Below are 13,565 nucleotides of genomic sequence, written 5' to 3'. Positions count from 1 at the left end.
CTTCCTGTAATAGACCAGCTCACCTCACTGCTAATCCTGAACAGCACTAAAGGGCAAAAAAAGGGAGAGGAAAAAAAGAAAATGTGACTCATGAAAAGCACAGAAGTTCTTAGTAATAAAACATATAAAGTTAATAGTAACATATGTAAATGTTTTATCATTTCTCAAAAGAAAAGACAATTACTATTAAAACTTCAACAAAAAGGATTTAACATTTTTTGTGGGTTCAAATAGAATTTAAAGATCTTACCATGTTTTATGACCATCACTATGAGGCATAAACATGAGGAAAAGTGCGCTTCTTGTTTACGAAAGGAAGAGTTCAAAACTGGTTAACTTGAACTTCCTACCTGCGCTGGAAGGCACTTCCGCTGGCGTGTTGGCTGGAGCGTGCGCACCGGGGGGGATCTGGATTCCCGTGAAGCTGCTGGACGGCACGCTGCCTGGGTCGTAAGCTGAAGATGAAGGCCGGGGTGGCTGAGTAGGCAGGGGTGTGGCCCCAGCCTCTTCATTTTCTTCAACATCTATTATATAATATATATGTAAAGCGAAATTAGGTATTTTGAAATAAACACGCCAAATATTCTTATCTCGCTATACAGATAAGACAAACAGACCTTCAAAGGCAATTCTATTTAATGCAGTCGATAAGCAGGCTTTATCTCTTAAAATACTAGTTTTAACTGTTTTCTTTTTTTGAAACACTTAATTGTGCCTGACAACATGATTGTCACTTCTTTTAAGTTAAGACTTTTTACAATTATATAAAATCTTTGCGTATAGTATATTTTTCTTAAAAATCAGTTTTTTTTAAACTCACTCTTTAAACTTATGAAAAACAGGATATTTTTGGCAAAACATGTCACATTTAATGCTATCCATAAGAACTTTATTTTTCTGACAGCAGCCTTTTACTGAGCATTTGTTGTTTACACTAGCTATAAAATGATTACCTGTGTGTTTGTTGTTCAAGTATTAGGTTCATCAACAAAAACAAAGAAAATGAAATTTCACATTGAGCTACCTGCACAGAAAGTAGTGACAGACTTGTGTTGAGAAGTTTTGAGATACAGACTTAAAATATACTATATTATTAGCTGAATTTGATAACTACCTTGGGAAAGTTAAATATTGACAGTCTATTTAAAAATTACAATTAGTGGGGCGCTTGGATGGCTGAAGACAGTTAAGCGGCTGACTTTGGCTCAGGTCATGATCTCATGGTTCATGGGTTTGAGCCCCATATCAGGCTCTCTCTGCTGTCAGCACAGAGCCTGCTTCAGATCCTCTGTGTCCCTCTCTTTCTGCCCCTCCCACTGCTCATGCTCTCTCCCAATCTCAAAAATAAACATCAAAAAAAAAAAAAAAAGAAAAAAAAGAAAAAAAGAAAAAAAAAGAAAAAAAATGACAATTTGCCACTTTTGGGAATCTTAGTAATTTGAAATGCAAACTACAGCAACAGATTTCTGAAATCAATTTATTTCCTATGAACTTTTTAAATAACATTTTTGTCTGATCACAGCCACATTATATATCCAATGCAGATAATTTTAAGCAACCAAAAAAATCTACCTACTCTGAAATATATGTTACTAAGTAACCGTGTACATGTATTTATATTTTATATACACTAAAATAATTTTCTCTTCTATTAGAGAACTGTAACATTAGTTCATCCTAAATGAAAGATAGGAAGGAACCTCTCAGTCCAATGTTTAAAGGCACTAGAGGGGCGCCTGGGTGGCGCAGTTGGTTAAGCGTCCAACTTCAGCCAGGTCAAGATCTCGCGGTCCGTGAGTTCGAGCCCCGCGTCAGGCTCTGGGCTGATGGCTCAGAGCCTGGAGCCTGTTTCCGATTCTGTGTCTCCCTCTCTCTCTGCCCCTCCCTCATTCATGCTCTGTCTCTCTCTGTCTCAAAAATAAATAAACGTTGAAAAAAAAATTTTTTTTAAAGGCACTAGAAAGTGACTAAAAGTCGGAAGAAACCAGGGTGAAGATGGCCCCCAGGAGAGGAAATCTCACCAGGCAAGGTTTGCTTTCATGTGGCTTTTCACCTGCAGCACTCAACAGTCTGAGCAAAAGAAAGAACTGGAGAGAAGTGAGCCTTGAAATATGTGTATGAACCCCAACTAAATACTGTACGACCCTGAATTATGCACGCACAATCCAGAGAGATTCTTGAGGGTCCTGGTAAAGGCAACAGCCTTAAAGGTGAAAGACGGACGGTGTTCGAGTTCAGGCAAGTTAACTGCCATCAGAACAGTAAGCAAGAACTTGCAGGGGAAGATAACAAAATGCAAAGGAGCTACAAGAGGTGATCAGCAATAAAAATTAATAGAAATATGGGTGGGAGGGAGGAATAAAATGTGACCAGAGTCAGGAGAAAAGGAGAGTCTATAGAAATAGATCACAAATGACCCAGATATCAAAATTAGTAAAATAAATAAATAAACACATAAATAAATAATCACTTTAAAGCAGGTATTATAAATATGTTCAATATCACAGAAAAAAATATAGTTATAATGAAAGAAAACTCACCAGAGAAAAGAAACTGTAAGAGGGACAAAAACAGGACTAACAGAAAACAAATGGTAAAAATAATAGGCTTAAATCTAGCCATAGAAATAATTACATTAAATGGACCAAATATTATTTTGAAGGCTGATGTTGACCGACACAAAATACAACAACAAAAAACAAACAAAAAAGGGGTGCCTGGGTGGCTCAGTCAGTTAAGTGACTGACTTCTTGGGTTCAGCTCAGGTCATGATATCACGGTTTGTGAGTTTGAGCCCTGAGTCGTGCTCTGCACTATCAGCATGGAGTCCACTCTGGATTTTCTCTCTCCCTCTTTCTCTCCCCCTTCCCTTCTTGCTCTCTCTCTCAAAATAAATAAATTTTTAAAAAAATGAAAAACAAACAAAACCCTATATGCTTTAAGACTCAGATATGTTTATACTAAAATGATGAAAATAGATATACTATGTAAATACCAAGTAAAAGTTGAAATGGCTAAATCCAATAATAGACACAATAGGATTAATTTCAAGGAATATTAGTAGAGATACAAGGAGATGTTTCATAATGATAAAAAGGTGAAGTCATTAAAAAAAAATCAAACAATTATAAAGGTGTATGTGCCTAATAAAAATGAAATGAAAGCTGACAGAACTAGTAAAATCCTCACAGTTGAAACTTTAATATGCTTCTATGACTCACATTCATGGGACACCACACAAATAAATGCAGAATATTTTCTTTTCAAAGTAGCATATTCACCAAAACAGATCATATTTTGTACCATGAAATAAATCTTAGTAAACTCTGATATATTGAAATCTTGCAAAGTATGTTCCCTGACCAAAGAGAATTGAATTAGAAATCAAAAAGAAAAGTCCTAAATATTTTTAAATTACACAATATATTTCTAAATAATCTATCTCTCAAAGAACAAAGGAAATAAATATTTTGAATTAAATGATATCAAAATTTGTGATGTCATGAAATCAGTTCCCACAGGGAAGATAAATGATGCTTTAAGTGCTTTTTCTAATAAAGAAGAAAAGCTTAAAATAAAAAGTCTACATTTTCTCTTAAAAAGCTACAAAATCAAAACTAAAAGAAAATTAAATCTCAAGTACAAAGAAGGAAAAAATAATATAAAAACAAACATAAAGGAAATAGAAAATAAAGATATTATTAGAACAATTACAAAAACTGAAAAATAGCCAGATTAGAAAAAGGACAAATGGATAATATAAATATTAGTAATTAAAGAGGCACTATCAATACATATTCTTCAGAAATTAAAAGGATAATGAGGAAAGAAAGGAAATATAAAGTCAATGAATTACACAATCTAAGGGAAATGTCATTATCCTTTCAATGTCTGTATGATTATCATCATTATGAAAAATACAGACACAAACTACCAAGACTTACCCAAGAAGAAATGATCTGAATAGTTTGGTATCTATTGAAGAAATTGAACTCACAGCAAAAAAACTTTCTATAAAGAAAATGCCTAGCCTAGATAAAGTGGCAAATTCTATCAAACATTTAAGTAAGAGATAATATCTGTCTTATGCAAACACATTCAGGAAACAGGAATAGGAATCACTGTCAACTTATTTATGAGGCTGGTCTAACTCTGATAGCAAACCTCATAAATGTGAACACATATCCAAAGATCCTTAGTGTGAGAACCAAACCTGGCTATATATTGTAAAGACATTACACATCATGACCAAATGGCGTTTACCAAGGAGTGCAGAATTGATTTATCATTTGAAAATCAATCAATGTCATTCATATTGACAGAATAAAGAAAGAAAAACCATATGATAATTCAATAAATGCATAAAAAGCACTTGATAAAATTTAACCTCCCTTTAAAACAAAAGTTTTCAGTTCCCTGGAAGTGGGGCTTGGGGGGGGAGGGGATTCCTTAGATGAGATGGGGCCATAAACGAAACAAAACCACACGCATAAATATCATTGCTGGTGCAACAGACAAGAAAAAGAAAGAAAAGACATAAAGACTGGAAAGAAAGAAGCAAAACTGTCTCTCCTTACAGATAACATGATTACCTACACAGAAACTCTCAAGGAATCTACAAAGCAACCACAACTAACAAGTAAATTTAGCAAGGTTGTACGATACAACATCATTATACAAACATCAATTGTATTTCATATTAGAAGTAAACAAGGGAATGAAAAAACACATTTCTTGGAAATTAACAAAAGAGGTTCAAAATCTATATTCTGAAAAATACAAAATACTGTTGATAAAAATTAATGCAGGCTTAATAAATGGAAAGATGTATCATATTCGTACAATTAAAGACTCAGCTTTGTTAAGGTATACATTCACTCTAAATTGATGTATAAATTCAATGTAATATCACTCCTAATTCCGGTAGGTTTTGTTTTTTTTTTTCTTAGCAGAAACTGAAAAAACCTACTTTAAACTTTATGTGGAAACTCAAAGGACACAGAACAGCTAAGAACATGTGGATAAAGAAGATACCAGAACAGGTGGATGACTTCTGCCAGCTGACCTCAAGATTTACTGTAAAAAGATGGAAGGCAGTGTGCTATTAGTATAGACAAAAAAATATACCAATGTAACTGAACAGAGTCCAGAAACAGAATCACACAATTAACTAATTTCTGACAATGTGTAACAACTGGTGATGAAATAATAGGATACCCTCATGGGGGAAAGAATCCTGAATCCCTACCTCACAAAAAAATTTAAGGTCTCTCACAAGCCTAAAAGTAAAAATGCAAACTACAAATCTTCAAGATTAAATATATATAAAAGAATTTTTGAGGTAGAAAAAAAGACTTGGCAGGACACAAGAAATAGCCATAAATTTTTTAAAATTATAAATTATACTTATCAGGATTAAAGATTCTTGTACTTAAAAGATAATTAAAAGAACAAGTTAAGCAACAGACTGGGAGTCAATATTGGTAAAACATGTATGTGACAAAGGACTTATGTTCATAATTTATAAAAAAAAATAAATACTAGAATGACAGATAATCCATTAAAAACTGGCAAGTATACTAATGTTCATAGCATTATTCACAACAACCAAAATGTGGAAACAATCACAATGTACACCACTAGATGAATAAATACAATGTGTATATGCATACAATGGGATATTATTCAGCCTTTGGAATGAAATTCTAAAACATCCTATAACATGGATGAACCTTGGGGTGCCTGGATGACTCATGGATGAAGATGGCTCAGTCAGTTAAGCGTCCAACTTCAGCTCAGGTCATGATCTCACGGTTCATGAGTTCAAGCCCCATGTCGGGCTGTGTGTTGACAAGTGTGGAGCCTGGAGCCTGCTTTGGATTCTGTGTCTCCCTCTCCCTCTGTCCCCTCTACCCCCTACTCACACTCTGTCTCTCTCTCTCTCTCTCTCAAAATATTAAACGTTAAAAAAAAAAAATGGATGAACCTGGAATACATTTCAATAAATGAAAGAAACCAGTCACAAAAGGTCAGAGACTGTATGATTCCACATGTATGAGGTACCTAGAGTAGTCAAATCCACAGATACAGAAGACAGAATGGTAGTGACCTGGGGCTGGGGATCCACAGTGGAAAGGGGACTTACAGTTTAATGGGTACAGAGTTTCAATTTAAGAAGATGAAAAATGTTTTGGAGATACATGGTGATGATAAACTGAACAAGATGAATGTATTTAATGCCACTGAACCACATAATTAAATAACTAAAATGGTAAATTTTATGTTATGTATATCTTACCACAACAAAAAAGAACAGGCAAAAGATTTAAACAGATGCTTCACCAATAAAGATATAGGAAAAGCTAATAAATACATTTAACAGAGTTCAATAACATTTAGTCATTGGGAAAATGCAAGTTAAATCACAATGAAGAGTCACTTTACATGGGTCAGAATGGCTAAATTTAAAAATGCTAACAATACCAAGTGTTAGCAATGACATAGAATGACAGAAACTCTAATACATGGCTGTTGAAAGTGTAAATGGTACAATGACTTTAAAAATAGTTTGGGAATTCCTTAAAAATTAAACGTATATAACCTAGCAATTCTGCTCCAGCTATTGACCCAGAGCAATGGAACACATGCCATGTGTTCACATATAATGTGAAGTATGCCAAAAACCACATGTATTTGCATTTAAATGTCATGTATTCAAGTGTCAAGAAGCTTAATTCTTCATAACCTCAAACTAGAAACAGCTAAAATATTCATTAGCAGATGAACTGATAAATAAATCATTGGTATCCACAAAGTGAACTACTACTCAGCCGTAAAAAAGAATGGATTACTCATACACAAGACACAGATGAATCTCACAGATGTGATGCTGAGAGAAAGAAGCTGGGTGCAAAAGAATATTGTATGACTCCATTTACACAATGCTCCAGGTCAGGTAAAACTAAATTTTGATTAAACAAACAACTAAATCAGTTGCTTCTCAAGGTAGGAATGGACTGGGAAAAAGTATGAGGAATTTTGAGAGGTAATGGAAATATTATTTATTTAGAGGGATGTGTGTCAAAAGTCACCGAGTCACTGAATTACTCTAAGTAAACAGGTAAACTTTAATTTCTATCTTTGCTTTTTTTACAGTGGTACAGATTACTAATTCTGACTCTATCATTTGTTTTCCAGACATGAGTAAATGGATGACTAAACTGAAGCTAATGAAAGCTAGAATACTTAGTGTTGAAGAATGAAAATAATGTGTGTGTGTGTGTGTGTGTGTGTGTGTGTGTGTGTGTGTGTGTGTGTCTCCCTTGCTCTGTGTTCTGAGAAGGCCTAGAAGCAATGATTTATCAGCAGCAATGCAGACACCTAGTGCCTATCATGCCCAGGTTCCCAGGTCTTGGCTTCCATTCTCCAGTAAAAAGGACCAAGGGCTCTTTAAAGAAAAAGCTGATTCTAGTGCTGGGTCAAAAAAAGAACTAGATGCACTTGTAGCATTCTGATGTGTCAGAAAGCGAGGAAGTGTATACCACCAAGAATGATAGAAACACACAAAAAGGACACAGGAGCCAGACTGAAAAACTCCCACTGTCTGAATCTGGGACAATTCTGACCATCATAAAAAGAGATGATAGTAATGGATTATAATCACTGAATATAAATTCATGAGCCCATACTGACATAAATAATTAAATGAGTAAATACACAGACGAAGGAGATAGGAACACTCTTACAGTATAATGCCAACTTATTAATATAGAAGGAATAATGGTATTAGAAAATCATCAGTAGATGCTAACGATGGTGGGGTAATATTCCATTAAAAATAGGGTATTTACATAGCCTCAAAGTACCTTCCACAAACAACTTATTAATAACAAAGGGAAAATTATTTTAAAGTATAATAGCCCAGAGGATACCACATTATCTGAGTGATCAGTTAATATCACCATTATTTCACCAATATGTCACAATATTATACACTTCCAATGTGAGTTAAGGAACACAATCTCATTCTAGAGTATTTCTGCTAAAAATGCATAATAGTAATCTAATTATGAGGGACAGTCTATAAGTAACTAGCCTGTGCTCTTCAAAAACATCAGGCCAAGAAACACCTACAAAGGCTGAAGAACCATTCCAGGTGAAAGGGACTAAGGAGACATGAAAAGTAGATGTAATGGGTTGATCCTAGACTGGATCTTGGACACAAAACGCCACTAAGGAGATTACTGAATCAACTGACCAAACTTAATATTTGAAATATTTAGAAGTAAAAGAGTGTATCTCCAATTTATTTTCAAATTCTTCAAAAAATGTGTATTTGTAAAATTATATCCTTTTGTAGAGCCATAAGCCATTTCTGAGAAGATACTGTTAAAGTTATGACATCAACACTAGATTAGGACACTTTAAGATTACATTTTAGATTCATAATGTATTGACTTATTTTATATCTCTCATATTCTTCAACTACAGGTCTTAATAGGAAATATTTATCGAGGCTAAAAATGCTGAGGTTAACAGTATCTTATGGTTTGTTGAGAGTAATTTTAAATCACTAGAAATATGAAATATGTAATTACCTTCTTTAGTTTTTATTGCTGGAGTATAGGTTAATAATGACCAGTCAGAAGTAATACCATTTTGCAGATACTGAATTCAAATGGACATGAAAACCCAGAGTTTGAATGTTAACAGAATTCCCTTCAGTTGAGCCTTTTCCCTAGAATGCTATTTTTGTACTAAGCATGTGGCTTCTTTATGGGCTTAATTCCATACAGTACTATTTTCGGGAGTAAGTATATTTCTCTTTTTTCTTACTCTAAGTTAACTAAGGTGTGGTATCTACTTTTTTAAAAAATGTTTTTACTAGAAATTAAATTCCAGAGAATTAGACTTTTGTTAAATGTAATACTTTTTACGTCAGGAGTTAATTTAAGAACACTAGAGAATATAATGGTATATCGAGAAAATCATAGTTTAAAGAAGACTTTTCTCTTACACATTCAGATTTAAGGACATCCTCTGGTAGAGCCATAAACCACTTCTGAGCATATACTGTTAGAGGTTATGACATTGACACTGATTATGCCACCAGGTTACATTTTAAGTTGTTTTGAAAAAGCACAGAGTGAAAAAAACTCTTCATATTTTAAAGGATTTATTACTGGTATTCTGTAACTCACCATTTTCTACTATCTAGAAGCTCCACAAAAACAGAATAAAAGTAACGAATACAAATTACAAGCTCCACTTAAGCCAACTTTTGGAAAACACAACAAAAATTATATAGATCTAATATTCTAATAAGGTAGTATTATAGAACCTAAAAGAAACCATTTCAGAACAAAAGTGATCATGATAATAATCAAAACGTAATACTTTTTTTTTTTTAACGTTTTTTTTTTTAACTTTTTTTTCTTTTTTCTTTTTTTTTTTTTTTGAGACAGAGAGAGACACAGCATGAACGGGGGAGGGGCAGAGAGAGAGGGAGGCACAGAATCGGAAACAGGCTCCAGGCTCTGAGCCATCAGCCCAGAGCCCGACGCGGGGCTCGAACTCGCGGACCGCGAGATCGTGACCTGGCTGAAGTCGGACGCTCAACCGACTGCGCCACCCAGGCGCCCCCAAAACGTAATACTTTCAAGGGCAAAAGTTAAAAATGTTAATATTAGAGAAGTCATTGATACTGAAAGAATGTCTAAAAAATAACACTGATTATCTATTAGGCATTTTGATGTACCTAAAATGACACATTTGAAATAGTACTGAAAAAATAAAATGTTAAAATAAAAAAGATATTTTCATGGTATATTTAAGAATATATGTATACCATATACAAGAAGTAAAGTGTCTCCAACCAAATGTTTGAACGTAATGAGAACTAGAACATGAGTAAATTTACTACAAATAATGTGTAAAAGGCACCTTAAATGTTATCAGATAATAGAAGTGGTTCAGCTTCGGTTTCCAATTTAATGTAATTACTGAATGTGAAGAAAGTTTCCATCTCTGGCCTTAGGTCCTAAGCTATCCATTCTCCATGGGTGATCCAACATTTTACTTTGGTTTCATCTCTTGCTTTCAGGCTGACAACTCCAAAGTTCTACCTTTAGCCCAGAACCCTCTCCTGCAATCTTTGGAAGAAGATCTGCCACTTGCGATTTCTCCAGGTAGTAATCACATGACTATCTCAGTGTCTTCTCTTAATTTTCCCCACCAAACCTGCTCATGTTGTATTAGTCATTTCTTTGAAAGGCTGGAAACTTAGGGATCATCTTCCATTTCCTCTGTCACTGAAGTATTCTACGTTCTATTGATTACACTTCCTTCTGTTTATCCTCATGGCCAATATCTCACCCAGGTTTTTGTTATTTATAATTTAGGTCATTAATAGCCCTTGAATTCATCTCACAATATGCAGAATTATCCTTCAACTCACTCCCCAAAATGCTCCTCCCTGCAAACAATACTTACAGTCCAGCCAGTTCTCAACTGGTCTCCCTGCTGCTTTGAAAGATGCTTTTTTCATCCTTTGTTTTTTGTTTACCTGACTTAATTCAACTTCTCTTTGGAGACTCAATAAGCACAATCTCTTACTATCATGTATTTATTATAACTGCTTATTAAACCTATTGCTCCCCATGAGGACGTAAGCTCTTAAGTAAAGGAGCTAAGCTTCTAAGGAGCTTGTAAGCTCCTAAGTAAAGGACCATGTCTCTTATTTATCTCTGTTACTCCCTGGTATCTATCCCTCGTACTATCCCTGGTACTCAGCATTAGCTGATAAATGACTTTTAAAAAATGACATTAAAACAAATTTAAATGACATTTAAAAAAATTTTCTTCAAAAATGAATGAAAAAAATTACATTAAAAAATCTAAGTACAAAGGTATATCCTGGGAAGTGGGAGTTCATTCCAAATTTAGGGCTCTACATCATGTCTAAAGCACAGAAGTGTTCCTCATAATGTTGGTACTATGCTCTCAAGAGAATGTTAAATGAACAGTTATGTTGACTGGCTGACGTAGAAATTTTCTCGTAACACTCAGTGGGGAAGACAAATATGTATTACGTCTTGTTATCTAATGTCAAACTGGTTGAAGGAAAAAATGCATCTGCTTAAATGTATAACGAGTACAGACTTCAGAATTAGAAAGATTTGGGTTCCAATACTGAGTTTCATTAACTAGTTATTAGAGCTTGAACAGGGATGTGCAGCTACCTTCAGAAACTCTGAGAACTAAATTATATACATAAAATATTTAGCACAGTGCCTAATACCTAGCAAGTGCCCCATAAATGATAAAAATTAACATAAATTATGAAGATACTTTATTAAATGCTATATATTTTATAAAGACTTTACAAACATATATAAACAAAATAGCTCTGCAGAAATTCAGATGAAGGAGAAAATATCACAGACAGGATTCAGGTAAGTAAAGAAAGATGAGTATTCTAGGAGGGAGAAATGGTAAAGTAGGTTGATGCCACATTGTGGTTACTCTTGCTTTGTAGCCTGAGGATGCTGGCCATTTTCCCATGGACGCTTGTTAACAGTAGGCCTGACATAGAACATTCTGGACTACAGTCGATATTAAAGTAGGAAAGGAAAAATGTGAAAAACACAGGACTCCGAGTAAGTGGGCCAAGGCTCAAGTTCTAGTTCTCCTCTGTGAGGTTCTAAGTCCTTAGGCAGGCCCAAACCCCTCAACTTCCTCCTTTGTAAAATAGTAGTAACAATTCCTAAGGGATTTCTGAGGACTTCAGAAATGTGAAAATAATCTGTAAGCTTTAAGGCACTATATGAATGCAAGGTATTTATTACATAAAATAATTACAAGAAGAATTCTATGTGTAAAAGACTATTTAAAACATTAGATAAGGGGGGCGCCTGGGTGGCTCAGTCGGTTGAGTGTCCGACTTTGGCTCAGGTCATGATCTCACGGTTTGTGGGTTCGAGCCCCACGTCTGGCTCTGTGCTGACAGGTCAGAGCCTGGGGTCTGCTTCAGATTCTGTGTCTCCCTCTCTCTCTGCCCCTCCCCTGCTTGTGCTCTCTCTCTCAAAAATAAATAAACATTAAAAAACACTAAAAACAAAACAAAACAAAACATTATATTAAGGGCATATCATGAAGAGTGCTTCAGGAATAGATAGCAAGAAATTAACCTGAAATGAAAGCATGAAATGCATGAAAGCTTGCGTCTCTAAGATGTGGACTACAAAATCATTTACACAGAGTATTCATATACAAAACCACAGGGTACCTTTCTCACCAAGTGGCATTATAACACTCTAAACAGTCTCCTGAATACTAAATAAATAGAACACAAAGGTTTCCTTTGTCTCCCCCCAACCCTTTTGGTCTTTAAAAGGCAGGTTTAGTGATACATAATTTATATACAGTAAAATTCTTACTTTTTGGGTATACAGTTTTGACAAACTTATATACTGTACAACCACTACATCCCATCATCTCCAAAGCTTTCCCATGTTCCTTTGTAGTAAATCCACTCCCTCACTCTAGGTACTCACTTATCTGATTTCTGTCCCTAGAGCACTGCCTTCTCTGGGATGTTATATCAATACACTCATATAGTATTTAGCCTTTTGTGTTTGGCTTCTTTCACTTAGCATAATACTTTTGAAATCAGGTGATATGGGCTCTGCTTCAGATTTTATGTCTTCCTCTCTGCTCCTCCCCCGCTCTTTCTCTCAAAAATAATTAAAAACCTTAAAAAAAAAAAAAGAGGATATATATTCCTATGTACTTGTAAATTCATAAAAAATCATATGGAAAGGTACACAAAAAACTGAAAATAATGTTTATTTGGGTTTTAGTAGAATCTGGGCAAATGAGGGATGTGGTGGAAATGAGAAACTCATTTCATATATTTTATATCCTCTATAACTTTTGAACCATGTGAATGTACTATCTTCCCCTCTGCCAAAAAAATCTACCTCAAATAGATATGTAAAAAATAACAGTGTCTTTGTGGTTTGGAAATATTTTATAAATTATAAATGGATTGCCTGTTCTATGTTGGAATAAAATCTGATTATAGGTAGGAGAGAGGCAGGCCATTTTGTTGACACAGACATTAGAGCAGTTTGGCCCTAATCTCTCACTGTCCCTAGATTTATGATTTCACACTTAACTTTCACAGATTTTAGAACTAACGCGACAAACAAAAGTGTACAGTTTCTTCCAAAAACTTTGAGTAATAATATTTGGAACAATTATGATTCTGCTAAATCATTTTGCTTAGATAAATAAATACATACCATTATCTTCTTCAATTCCAACAGGCCCTGCTTGAGGAGTCTCTCCATTCTTTAAACAGTTATGGATATATGTTGCCTTCCACCTTGCATACTTTCTGTGTTTCACATTCTAGAAGGAATATTTTAGTATTAGACTGCAGTAAATAAGTCAAATGAAAATATACATTTGTGATAACCTACATGGTATTTCTCAGATAAAACCCATTTTTGCATGTTGTATCTCTGCAAGTATATGGCAAAGAATCCCCTTTTCCCCACTGG

At 34.6% G+C, this 13,565-nt stretch overlaps 1 protein-coding gene and 1 long non-coding RNA gene across 2 annotated transcripts in view; one reads left to right on the top strand and one right to left on the bottom strand.

Moving 5' to 3' along the window:
* VTA1 (vesicle trafficking 1) overlaps nucleotides 1-13,565 on the bottom strand; it is a 69,473-nt gene that overhangs the window by 13,507 nt on the left and 42,401 nt on the right. Inside the window, exons 5-6 of the mRNA XM_003986613.6 lie at nucleotides 13,305-13,413; nucleotides 351-524 (exon numbers count right to left, since the gene is read on the bottom strand). Of these exons, the coding sequence (XP_003986662.2) occupies nucleotides 351-524; nucleotides 13,305-13,413 (283 nt within the window). The remainder of the gene's footprint in view (nucleotides 1-350; nucleotides 525-13,304; nucleotides 13,414-13,565) is intronic.
* LOC123385561 overlaps nucleotides 1-13,565 on the top strand; it is a 28,544-nt gene that overhangs the window by 3,403 nt on the left and 11,576 nt on the right. Inside the window, exon 2 of the long non-coding RNA XR_006598349.1 lies at nucleotides 10,103-10,187. This is a non-coding gene — a long non-coding RNA (uncharacterized LOC123385561). The remainder of the gene's footprint in view (nucleotides 1-10,102; nucleotides 10,188-13,565) is intronic.

Source organism: Felis catus, chromosome B2 (genome assembly GCF_018350175.1).
Source record: "Felis catus isolate Fca126 chromosome B2, F.catus_Fca126_mat1.0, whole genome shotgun sequence".
Lineage (NCBI taxonomy): Eukaryota > Metazoa > Chordata > Mammalia > Carnivora > Felidae > Felis > Felis catus.
This window is presented reverse-complemented; position numbering and strand designations above follow the sequence as displayed.